The 11,976-nt window shown below is 40.1% G+C and overlaps 2 protein-coding genes across 2 annotated transcripts in view; both read left to right on the top strand.

Moving 5' to 3' along the window:
- The window catches only part of LOC131307759 (SEC1 family transport protein SLY1), an 83,669-nt gene that overhangs the window by 67,830 nt on the left and 3,863 nt on the right, over positions 1-11,976 (top strand). The window lies entirely within an intron of this gene.
- Positions 303-10,587, top strand: LOC131307766 (uncharacterized). The gene is made up of 10 exons (XM_058334446.1): positions 303-463; positions 598-656; positions 770-810; positions 1,221-1,252; positions 7,706-7,734; positions 8,156-8,192; positions 8,451-8,507; positions 9,167-9,243; positions 10,026-10,099; positions 10,333-10,587. Exons 1-10 carry the CDS (start codon positions 380-382, stop codon positions 10,350-10,352), a joined length of 510 nt encoding a protein of 169 aa, XP_058190429.1. The 5' UTR covers positions 303-379; the 3' UTR covers positions 10,353-10,587.

Raw genomic sequence — 11,976 nt, 5'->3', positions numbered from 1 at the left:
TCTATTACACCACTTACTTTACAAAAATACCCCTTGAAATTCCATAAGTGCAAGGCCTGTTTTCCGGTTCCACTTTTTTCAAGTAAAAAATGTAAATTCCATCAATTCACGAGCAACTCAAGAGCTAATTTTAGAAGACAAGCAAACAAAATTAAACGCCAATGTTTTCCAATTCCATATCAGCTGTTTTAAAAAATGAAGTCCTTGTAATCGACAATATTATAGAGGAAGCGTGATGGTAATTGATAAAGCGGAAAAGTCAAGGGCCAAAACGGAAAGAACAAGAGTCTTAAGGGGTAAGGTGTGTTTCATCTGAACAGTACACGATCAGAGTAAAAAGAAGTAAAAACAAACCCAGCGAAGCACAAAAGTCTGGAAAATGGAGAACACGGCAACGCTGAGACAGTGGTTCGACCGAGTTGACTCGGACAAAACCGGAAGCATCACGGCGGCTCAGCTCAAGGTTCGTCTATCTCTCTCTTCCAACTTCAAAACCCCTTAACCGTAACCGGTTGGTTCCCTTTTCTGCTTCTCTGTATCTGCTTAATTCTAATTCGTTGGATGGGAAATAAAAATAACGATGTTGTCGATGATCAGAATGCATTTTCCGTCGGAAACCTCGAATTCTCCATCTCCATTGTTCAACAGATGATCAGGTTCTTATGTTTTGTAGGTGCTTTCGTATTGTTTTTTTTACACAGAGATACAAACAATATCCTGGCTTGTTTGATGTTTCGAGCTAATTGTGCGCGTTGGGGATATTTTGCAGGATGTATGACTTTGATAGGAATGGAACTATGAGCTTCGAAGGTATACTACTATTCTTTTGAAATTTCATCTGTTGAGAATTACTTCTAGTTCGGAGTTGGTTTCAATTTTGAACCGTAGTGATGTCAATTTTGTGAAATTTCCTTGTTGGCACATCGTCGTGGGTTTTATAATTCAGGGTTATGCTATTAGCAGCTTCTACACAAGTTGTGATACAAAAGGTTGCCGAACTGGGTGGCACAAATGCTGGTTGAATTTACTCTTGCTGTTTTAAGTATGGTGATTTTGAGTTGCTTCTACTATAAGTTCCTTAGGTTTTTGCATGTACCTCGTCTAATCAGTGCCAGTTGATCCTTTGTTCTTCACTTCTGAGCTTTGTGCTTAGACTGGTTCTTGGGAAGTTGTATCTCATAATTTTTCTAACTGAGTTTAATCTGTCTTATCTTTTGCAGAATTTGTTGCACTCAACAAGTTTCTTCTCAAGGTTGGTTTGTTCTTTATACCAGAATTTGAAGCACTTGCCTGTTTGTTAATCCTTTTAGTCCTTGGGATTGGATAACGAATCCTAAGGGACCCCCATGCCCCTGTTTGCTAACCCAAAACATGTCTGGACTAGGAGTCCGATGGGATGAATAAGTCGGTCCATAGTGGGGATTGCTAATACCCTCATGGAGATGGTATTGGTAATCCAATCCATGGTCTGATGATGTGAAAAGAGAAAATTGACCTTGGTTTCAACTTATATCGATTGGTTGCTGATATTTAAACACACACACACCCCCCACCCCCCCCCCCCCCCGCCCCGCCCCCCCCCCCCCCCCCAAACACACACACACACACACACACGATTTTGTTTGTCCTTTCGTGTCTTCTTCGGAGACTGAGAGGAGAAAAAAAAAATCGTACTCCGTCCTAAAGATTGTCCGGTCCACAAAACCAGAACTTAAAAATAATGTACCTTTTAAAAACAAATCGTAACATGTTTGCATAAATTGAAAGAATTTTTCCAGAAATCGTGAAAAAAAAAAAACATTATTTTTTGGACAAAAATGCGTTATTTTGCAGATGGGACAATCTTTTTGAGATGAAAGTAGTTCTTTCGCTTTCCTGGCACTGGTTATTCTAGTTCTTTTTTGGGCGTATGGCATATGTTATTTGTGTCAACCAACTATAAAAAACTTGACAAAAATGCATTATTTGTTTAATTTTTGACACACAGCACAGAAACAACCAAGGACTTGACGCAGCGGAAAGTACACGATGACTAGATATCGTTCTAGCAGACGAGATAATTACTCGAATCCACGAGTAACCCTTGAAATCCACAAGGAAAAGAGATAGAAACTCTTGAATTAATATTGGTTGAAAAGTTTTTTTTTGCCCTTAGGCTTACAATCTTATTTATACTAGCTAAAGGATAAAGATAAACCCAACCTTTGATCTTTCCAACACATGACTCTTAGACTTCCAACAAAGACCTTTAGACTCCTAAGACTCAATACTAAGAACTTAACTAAATGACCCTTCAACAAACTTACTTAATACCAGCCTTGAAACTTTCAAAGACGCCTTGGAACTTATTACTAATTCTTTGACTTTTGACTTGTGACTCTCCAATTGCTCCATGAATGCTTCAGCTACTTGTTCTACATCAGTCACCTCTTCTTGGAAAGAACTCGACCTCGAGTTCAAATCTAGATAGAGCGGTTCCTCGGCATGATACTCGAACAAGTCAGAAACATTAAAGGTCTTAGAAATCTTCATGTCTTCAGGCAGATCAATCACATAAGCATTGTCATTGATTTTCTTCAAAATTTTGTATGGACCGTACTTCTTTGGCTTGAGCTTATTGTAAGTACCAACCGGACATTGTTCCTTACGCAAGAAAACCATCACAAAATCCCCGACTTCGAATAATTTGACGCGTTTGTGCTTATCTGCAACTGCCTTATATTTTGCATTTGTTTCTTCCAGCTTTTGTTTCACCTCTTCCTGCATTGCATGAGCTTGCTTAGCCATAACCTTTGCAGCAACACTGACATTCGGACCTTTTGGTAAACGAATCAAATCCAAATCCACTGCATGCTTCGGTGGTGTCACATATACCATAGAGAAAGGTGATTTCCCTGTGGCACTGTGAACTGCACTATTATAGGCGAACTCAGCTTGCGGCAAAGCATAATCCCACTGCTTTGGCTTGTTCCCACATATGCTGCGAATTAGGTTTCCCAAAGTCCTATTAGTCACTTCTGTTTGTCCATCCGTTTGTGGGTGTGCAGCAGAACTTCGATTCAAAGAAGTGTCAAACATCCTCCACAAAGTCACCCAAAAATGGCTGAGAAACTTCACATCCCGGTCTGAGGTAATGGATTGAGGTACGCCATGCAAGCGAACAACCCTCTCGAAAGAACAATCTAGCCACATGAGATGCATCCGACGTCTTTCGGCAAGGAATAAAGTGAGCCATCTTTGAAAATCTATCAACAACGACAAATACAAAATCGACTCCCCTTTGGGTGCGAGGGAGACCCAACACAAAGTCCATAGACAAGTCTTCCCATACATTACTAGGAATAGGTAAAGGCATATAAAGACCAGTATTTTGAGACTGACTAGATACCTTACATTTGTAGCACTTCTTCACAAAATTACCAACATCTTGCTTCAATCGAGGCCAAAAGTAGCGCTCCTCCAAGCTTAAAACAGTCTTATCTCTTCCCAAATGACCACTTAATCCTCCACCATGTAGGTCTCGGATTAATTTCTCCCACAAAGATGTTTGAGGAATACAAAGTTGATTCCCTCGAAATAAGTATCCACCAGTCACATGGAAATCACTTACAGGTTCATTCCGAACACACTTGGCCCATATTTCCTTAAAATCATCATCATCTTCGTACAACTCCTTCAAAAACTCAAATCCCACAATCTCATGTGCCAATGTAACTAGTAAACTAGCTCGGCGGCTTAATGCATCTGCAACTTGATTAAGAGTGCCAGACTTGTGTCGGATAGTAAAAGGAAACTTCTGAAGAAAAGTTGCCCATCTGACATGCATACTATCCAGGTGCTTTTGATTATTGATAAACTTCAATGCTTGATGATCAGTATATAATACAAATTCCCGCTGGACTAGGTAATGCTCCCAGTGCTTAAGAGCTCGAACCACCGCGTAGAACTCCTGATCATAAGTACTCCACTTTTGCCGTGCTTCGCTCAACTTTTCACTGAAGAAGGCTACTGGTTTCTTTTCTTGGGAAAGGACAGCCCCAATACCAATACCACTAGCATCACACTCCACCTCAAAGATTTTCTCAAAACTTGGCAGAACCAACACTGGCGCGGTGCACAATTTTTCTTTAATCAAGGTGAAGCTCTTCTCAGCATCTTCACCCCAAACAAACTTGCCTTTCTTCATGCATTCAGTGATTGGTGCCATAATGGTACTGAAATTGTGAATGAAGCGTCTGTAGAAGGTTGCCAAACCATGAAAGCTTCGAACATTACTAACAGTCCTTGGTGTTGGCCACTCTCGAATAGCCCGAACCTTATCTTCATCTACATGGATTCCTTCCGAACTCACGACATACCCCAAGAACAATAAACTACTAGTCATAAAACTGCACTTCTTGAGATTGACATAGAGTTTATTCTCTTGTAGAACTGTCAACACCATTCGTAAGTGCTCTACATGATCCACTTCAGACTTACTATAGGTCAAAATGTCGTCGAAGTAAACGACCACAAACTTTCCTGTGAAAGGCCTTAATACCTGATTCATGACCCGCATAAAAGTGCTGGGAGCGTTGGACAGACCAAACGGCATAACCAACCACTCGTACAAACCATCCTTGGTTTTGAACGCTGTTTTCCATTCATCTCCGGGTTGGATCCGAATCTGATGATATCCACTTCTCAAGTCAATTTTCGAGAACCACTTCGAACCCTCGAGCATGTCCAGCATATCATCTAGGCGAGGAATTGGAAACCTGTACTTGATAGTGATTTTGTTGATAGCCCTACTGTCCACGCACATTCGCCAACTCCCATCTTTCTTTGGCGTCAACAGGGCAGGAACAGCATATGGACTCATGCTCTCGCGAATGTGACCTTTCTTCAATAACTCTACAACCTTCTCTCTTAGAATTTCATTTTCTTTCAGACTCATCCGATAGTGTGGCAAATTTGGCAAACTTGCTCCGGGAACAAAATCTATTTGATGTTGAATGTCCCTCATTGGCGGTAATTTATTAGGCAACTCATCGGAAGTGAGCACATCAAACTCCTCGAGTAGGGGTTTTACTTTCTCAGGCATGGGCACTGTTGGTTTCCCATTATCTTCAACCACCAATGCCTTGACAACCATAGCATAAACTTCTTGTGTGGCTTTGACATCTGCTATGAATTCAGCTTCGGAACTTGCCATGGTCAGAAATGACTTCCCCTTTACTTTAGATGACTTGATAGACATTTGTTGTCCCAAAGGAGCCATCAAAATTTTATGACCTTCCCAAGTGAACAAATAAGTGTTGTCTCGGCCTCTGAAAGTAACATCCACATCAAATTGCCATGGCCTACCTAATAACACATGGCTTGCATCCATATCGATCACATCACAAACCACTTCAGATTTGTAGTGTTTTCCTATAGAAATCGGAACTCGACAAATATCAGTTACCTTAACTTTAGGCCCTTTCTGGATCCAGCAAATATTGTATTGAGATGGATGGGGTTCGGTTGGCAATTTCAAGTGCTCTACTAGTCTCCTTGCAACAAAATTCTCGCAACTCCCACTATCCACGATCTAATCACAAACCTTCTGATTAATTGAACAAGAAGATCGAAAGATGTTGTGACGTTGGCTTTGGTCATCTGATTTAGGTGCGAACAAAATCCTTTGTACCACACAATTGACTCTTTCCCCATCCTCAACTGCCAACTCAGCATCATCACTTGGATCGTCTTCATACTCAAAACCATCTTCAGCTCTTTCCTCGTTTCCTTCTTCCACCAAATTTACTGATGGGCGGTCTGGGCAGCCATTGGACCGATGCCCAGGTTTGCCACACCTGTAGCACTTATCTCCCATTGGCTTGGCATATGGGTTTGGATTCTTGGGCTTGTCTTTGCTGACTGAGCTGGTTGTTTGGTTTCCCCTACCATCAACAGCACCCTTCGATTGATTCTTTGGAACTGCAGATTGAACCAATTTTCCCTTATCGGATGTAGGTAACAAGGAATCAGTAGGACCTCTTCGATATCCTGAATGTGTTGGTTTCTTCTCTAGAAGTTCAGCCTTGAGTGCCATGTTGTGTGCTTCATCCACGGTCCACAAGACTTGCAAACCAATCTGACCTTGAATTTGTGGATTCAACCCATGAAGGTACCTTGCGACTCGTTGACCTTCCGTCTCATTCAGATTATTACGAGCTGAAAGTCTAGAGAATTCCGCTGTGTAGTCAAACACGGATTTGGACCCTTGAGAGTAATTCTGATATAGCTGAAACAAATATTGCTCGTAATCTGGCGGAAGAAATCTCTCCATAAGAAGTTGCTTCATTCTACGCCAGGTTGTTATGAGAGCCTTTCCTTGTCGCTGCCTATTCCTTTGCAACTGATCCCACCAAACGGCAACACCACTTTTCAACTTATAATCAACTAATTTTACCATCTTTGACTCGGGAACATCCATCATCTCGAAGAATCGTTCAACCTCTGATATCCAATCAAGAAAGTCTTCAATGTGTAAATTCCCACTAAACTGAGGAATATCTACTTTTAAGTGATAGTCATCGAACCAATGTTGTTGTGGCCTCCTTGGGTGACGAACTCCATGTTCTTCTTCCAAATCAGGTTCTTCCTCACTATCAGATGGAAAGTTATGAGGACGTCGTGCATTGTTTTGGATAACAGGTTGGCTTCGGGCAAATCCTTCGGCTCTCTCCTGATCCTGGTTGAAAGGTCGGTCTTGGGCAAATCCCTCGGCGCGGTTCCTATCACCCATCGGCCTGTTGTTGGCGTTGAGATTCAACCCAGCAAGCATATCACGGATTTCTGTCAACTGCTGCTGTTGTCTCTCCACCGCTTCCCACAAGGCCCTGACCCCATGATCTCCGTCATTAAGGTTTGTGTCTCCTGCTTTGTTTTGTGTCATTGAGCTAGGTAAGTCCTTGCTCTGATACCACTTGACGCAGCGGAAAGTACACGAGGACTAGATATCGTTCTAGCAGACGAGATAATTACTCGAATCCACGAGTAACCCTTGAAATCCACAAGGAAAAGAGATAGAAACTCTTGAATTAATATTGGATGAAAAGTTTTTTTTTTGCCCTTAGGCTTACAATCTTATTTATACTAGCTAAAGGATAAAGATAAACCCAACCTTTGATCTTTCCAACACATGACTCTTAGACTTCCAACAAAGACCTTTAGACTCCTAAGACTCAATAACTAAGAACTTAACTAAATGACCCTTCAACAAACTTACTTAATACCAGCCTTGAAACTTTCAAAGACGCCTTGGAACTTATTACTAATTCTTTGACTTGTGACTTGTGACTCTCCAATTGCTCCATGACTGCTTCAGCTACTTGTTCTACATCAAGGACAAAATTGAAAATTTGGTTTCCTAATCCCATCCTCCCCTTTGCAAACAACCATGAGGCCACAGGACTAATAATCCAATCCCAAAGCCTAATACTGTCAGAAACAAACATGCGTTTTGAGTTACAAGGGGTATTAACAAACCCATCACCTTACGTAACCCATCATTGCCTTTTCCTTTTCTGGTGAATTTTTCTAGTTTAAGACATTCGGCGGCTAGCTGTCGACTCTGAATGTTTTGTTTTTTTCTTTCTCTTGAAGCTTTAGTTATGTTGGCTTGAGCTTGATTAAATGGGTTATGATCTGGTTCTTAAGAATGCTGCATCTTTTTTAGGTTCAACAAGCTTTCTCAGACTTGGAGAGGTGCATTACTGCCACAATATCTCAGTCCATCATTATTAACAGCTACTAGTGTCAGATATATCAAAATAAGATTAGCATATTATTGTTGTAGAATTTGTTTATTGGTACTGTCTTATCCATCTACCTCCTATTTAGTTTGGGTAGCATAAATTTAACATTACTCACTTTAATGTTTGATCTACATGTCATAAGTTCATATGTTTGATAATTGTCTCAGGGGATATCTCAGTCCATCATTATTAACATCTACTAGTGTCAGATATATCAAAATAAGATTAGCATATTATTGTTGTAGAATTTGTTTATTGGTACTGTCTTATCCATCTACCTCCTATTTAGTTTGGGTAGCATAAATTTAACATTACTCACTTTAATGTTTGATCTACATGTCATAAGTTCATATGTTTGATAATTGTCTCAGGGGTCGGGGGTATCTTGTTCCTGATGACGTTTATGAGGTACTTTTAATGTCTTGAATTACCTTTGATTTGTTGATGAAATGAAGTTTTGCAGATTGTGACATGTTCACTAAGGCTGAATTCTGAAATTTCTCACACAGCTCTATGCCTTTTTTGTATTTTGTTCCATTCGAAAGTGAATTTGTCGGACCTTTGAGAGCCAGGGCTATCACTGGAGCCCATGCTTCTTATTCTATCCTTTTAATTTCTTCAGTTTCGTCGTCCTCCTGAGTGTAATCTGTTGCTTCACGGTGACAGGGATTGGTGAAAATAGGATTCTCCCTCGACTCTCCTGCATTTTACACAGTATGTGAGGTAAAGTACATACCTTATCTGAACTGGTGATACCAGTTTATTCTCCTTGAACTGGTTGCAGATTAACAGCTAAATGCAATGTGATAGGCGGGGTTCACATATTCTGTCGTGTTTTATAGTCCATTCATGGAAGACTCTAGGTGCTCAGGATACCAATAGGGGAAACTTTATGGTGCATGTTTGAAGGTCATGCAAAACCATATGGTCCATTTTCACCAGATTCAACAGAGTGCTTTCCATGATGCAATGTCTAACGGGAAATAAGAAGTTTCTTCCCTTGGACTCCACTTCGCTAGTCTGAGTAGTCTCTTTAATTCATACAGCTTTTTAGGGATATTATTTCCAAATTTATTTTCTTTTCTGGGCAACACTAGTAGCCAAGGTTGCTAGGTTATCCTTTAAAATGCTTACTTCTTGAAAGTGATTATTTTTTGTTCCTTTTTAGAATCCTATTAAAATGCCTTATGTTGGCATTGCCTCAAACCAGACTTGGTTCATATTTGGATATGCAATCTCTTCAGGCATCTTGGATGGTTACTTGCATATTTATCCTCTTTTCCCCTTTAGGAAAAAGATGAACAAGCCTCAAGGTGAGCAATAAATTCCTGTGGAAGGTTCCAATATTAGCCACTTAAGTATTTCCCCTGTTCATTGTACAGAGTTTCGATCAAAAGAAGAATGGAAGATTCCGGCTTGATGATTTCATATCTCTTTGTATTTTCGTGCAATCTTCAAGGTTTGTTATTGTAAAATCTTTTCTAGTCCATATTTTCACATTGCACCTGTTTTTGCCTTGAATGAATATTGCATGAGTTACTGGTACACGTGCTTCCGATTTGATGAATCCCGTCAAATCTTCTAGGTTAGTTCAACTCAATGACCCATGCACCCATGAGACCCCACATATCCTTCTTTCACTTCATTTTATTGTCCTATCATTCCCCTATCCTTTTACTCTCCATCCTATATCCTAGATCCATACATTGCATTGAAAGCTGCAAATTGCAGATTTTGTTAGGGAAAGGAGCGTAAAACCATTGGGCTAAATGTTTATGGGTGTATACATGAAAGTTAGAGCGGCAAACTTCTTATGAGGACTGGTAAAGTGGAGATTTTATAAATTTGAGATGGTGCAGCTGTCCCCTGTTGGCCCTGCTGCTGAAGCCTGCAAACAACTCCATCTTTTAAGACTGGTAAAGTGGAGATTTTATAAATTTGAGAGGGTGCAGCTGTCCGCTGTTGGCCCTGCTGCTGAAGCCTGCAAACAACTCCATCTTTTAACTGTATTATAACTTTTGCATTGTTTAGGTCTTCTATGCTTTCCAAATCTTCATTTTCAATTAGCGTGGCCTTTTTGCATTGAGATATTTGAGACATGCCTTGCTTCGGAAGTGTGTCATGTTCTAATTTGCTCTATGTTGTGGATGCTCTCTGCGTATGATGTATACAAAATTTCTAGTCATAAACAGTTACATGGTTCTTCTTCACAGTGTACATCCTTGTTTTTGTACTTTGCAGGAATCTCTTTAATTCGTTCGATACAAGCAAGCAAGGCAGAGTCACTCTTGATCTCAATCAATTTATATACTGCAGTGAGTATACTGACTTTATGTCCATTTGATGTCTCCTGCACGTTTTAGGGGCTCTTGTTTTTCCATTTGAGCGTTCCTAAATTGAGGAATATGCAACTCTATTTGATTTTGGTCCATATTCTTCAAACTTGGTCCTTGAACCAACACTGAAAGGGTGTAAGAATTTTTTCTGCTGTTGGTTATTTTCTTTGGATACTAATTTGACCTTGTGATGCCCTTCCACTTCTATGCAGCTGCCAATTGTAGGATATGATACATTCTCGACCACAGGCAAAGATGAACAAATGGTGTACATTGACTCTTTTTGAGATGGCTGTGATTTATGAGAAGACCATATTTATCTTATATCATGTGTTGGATCTTGTGTGTTTTCTTTCTAGTGTAGAATCTTGGATACTTATCGAGTCTCGTGTAAATTGGCTTAGTCCTGGAAAATCAAACTTGCGGATCCTTTTGTTCAAGTTAATATTAAATCACCGAGTCAGAAAGTGGCAAGCCTGGATTACGTGAATTTGAAGATGCAAATAACTAATACGTGGAAAGGGGAGAAAAAAGTATTACGTAGAAAATATCCTTTCATTAGCAGAAGATTGAAGCTGCAACCTTACAATATACTACTCCAGAGCTAAAACCCCACTTCTCTGAAGAACAAAATAACATCCAATCTCAAGATGTTCTACTATGTCTCTCTGTGTAGAAGCAAACACAAACCCAAAAAATAGTACTAGTAACCAGAACTACAGTATATATCTGTTTTCCAACCTCCTACCTCAACAAACTCTCATCCCTTCTGAATATATTCTTGAGCTGTGATCATCACTGTGATGTATGTAACTCCGTCAAAATAAAGCGCAACCCACGATTGGTGACCAAGACGAGGTCCAATAGTCTTTGCCAAGAGAGAAACCAATACCCATGAAAGAGAAGTCTATGCAATTAGAATCTTTATTTAGAGATTAAACACAATATCAAGAATCGTGTTATGAAAGGGATAGAGATATATGAATTTGAGGATAACATGAACAAGGGAAGGGATGTGAAAACCAGAAGGACAGATGATGTGACAAGATGAAGGCAAAGCCATGAGGAATTGAGAAGGAATGCAAAAGAAGAAGAAATTGGACATGATGAAATCAATAATGCTAAAGAAAAATGCAAGAACAGTAGCCCCAGGCAGTATATTACTTGAGAAGTCTTTGCCAAGAGAGAAACCAATATGTAACCAAGAAAGAGAAGTCTCTGTCATCAGAGTCGTTAGAGATAAAACCAAATTCAAGAATCGGGTAATGAAAGGGAGAGAGAAACGTGAATTTGAGGATAACATGTACGAGGGAAGGGATTCTAAGACCAGAAGGACAAATGACGTGATAAGATGAAGGCGAAACCAAGAGGAATTGAAAAGAATAAGCAACAGAAGTAAAAATTGAATTCAAGAATGCTTAGAAGTAGTATGAGAAGTAGAAGATGACGGAAGACTAAGAAATTTGAAGTAGTAGTTGATACTTGTTGACATTATACTGATCACCGCTCTCTGGCTCAACCTTTTTTGCATCGTGAATCCAACTGGATGCTTGGGTATCGTGAATGAGTTACTTTTGTGAATTCAACAAATGAGTCCAAGAACTTTCAAGAAACACACAGAGAGAGAGAGAGAGAGAGAGAGAGAGAGAGAAGCTCGAAATGTTTTCGTGGGGAGACTGATTAGTAAGCGCCAACTTCCCGGCGGTTATACAGAGTACGTATATACATAGTAATGATAGTATTATATGTCTACCTACACTTAGGATCCAATGAGGGATCCTGCACTGCCTTACCGTGAGGGACTCTCCTTTCCCGATCAAATTGCGACGATCCGAGCCGCTCAAAGTGTGCAGAAC

The sequence above is a fragment of the Rhododendron vialii genome, chromosome 11a (assembly GCF_030253575.1).
Source record: "Rhododendron vialii isolate Sample 1 chromosome 11a, ASM3025357v1".
Classification (NCBI taxonomy): Eukaryota; Viridiplantae; Streptophyta; class Magnoliopsida; order Ericales; family Ericaceae; genus Rhododendron; species Rhododendron vialii.
This window is presented reverse-complemented; position numbering and strand designations above follow the sequence as displayed.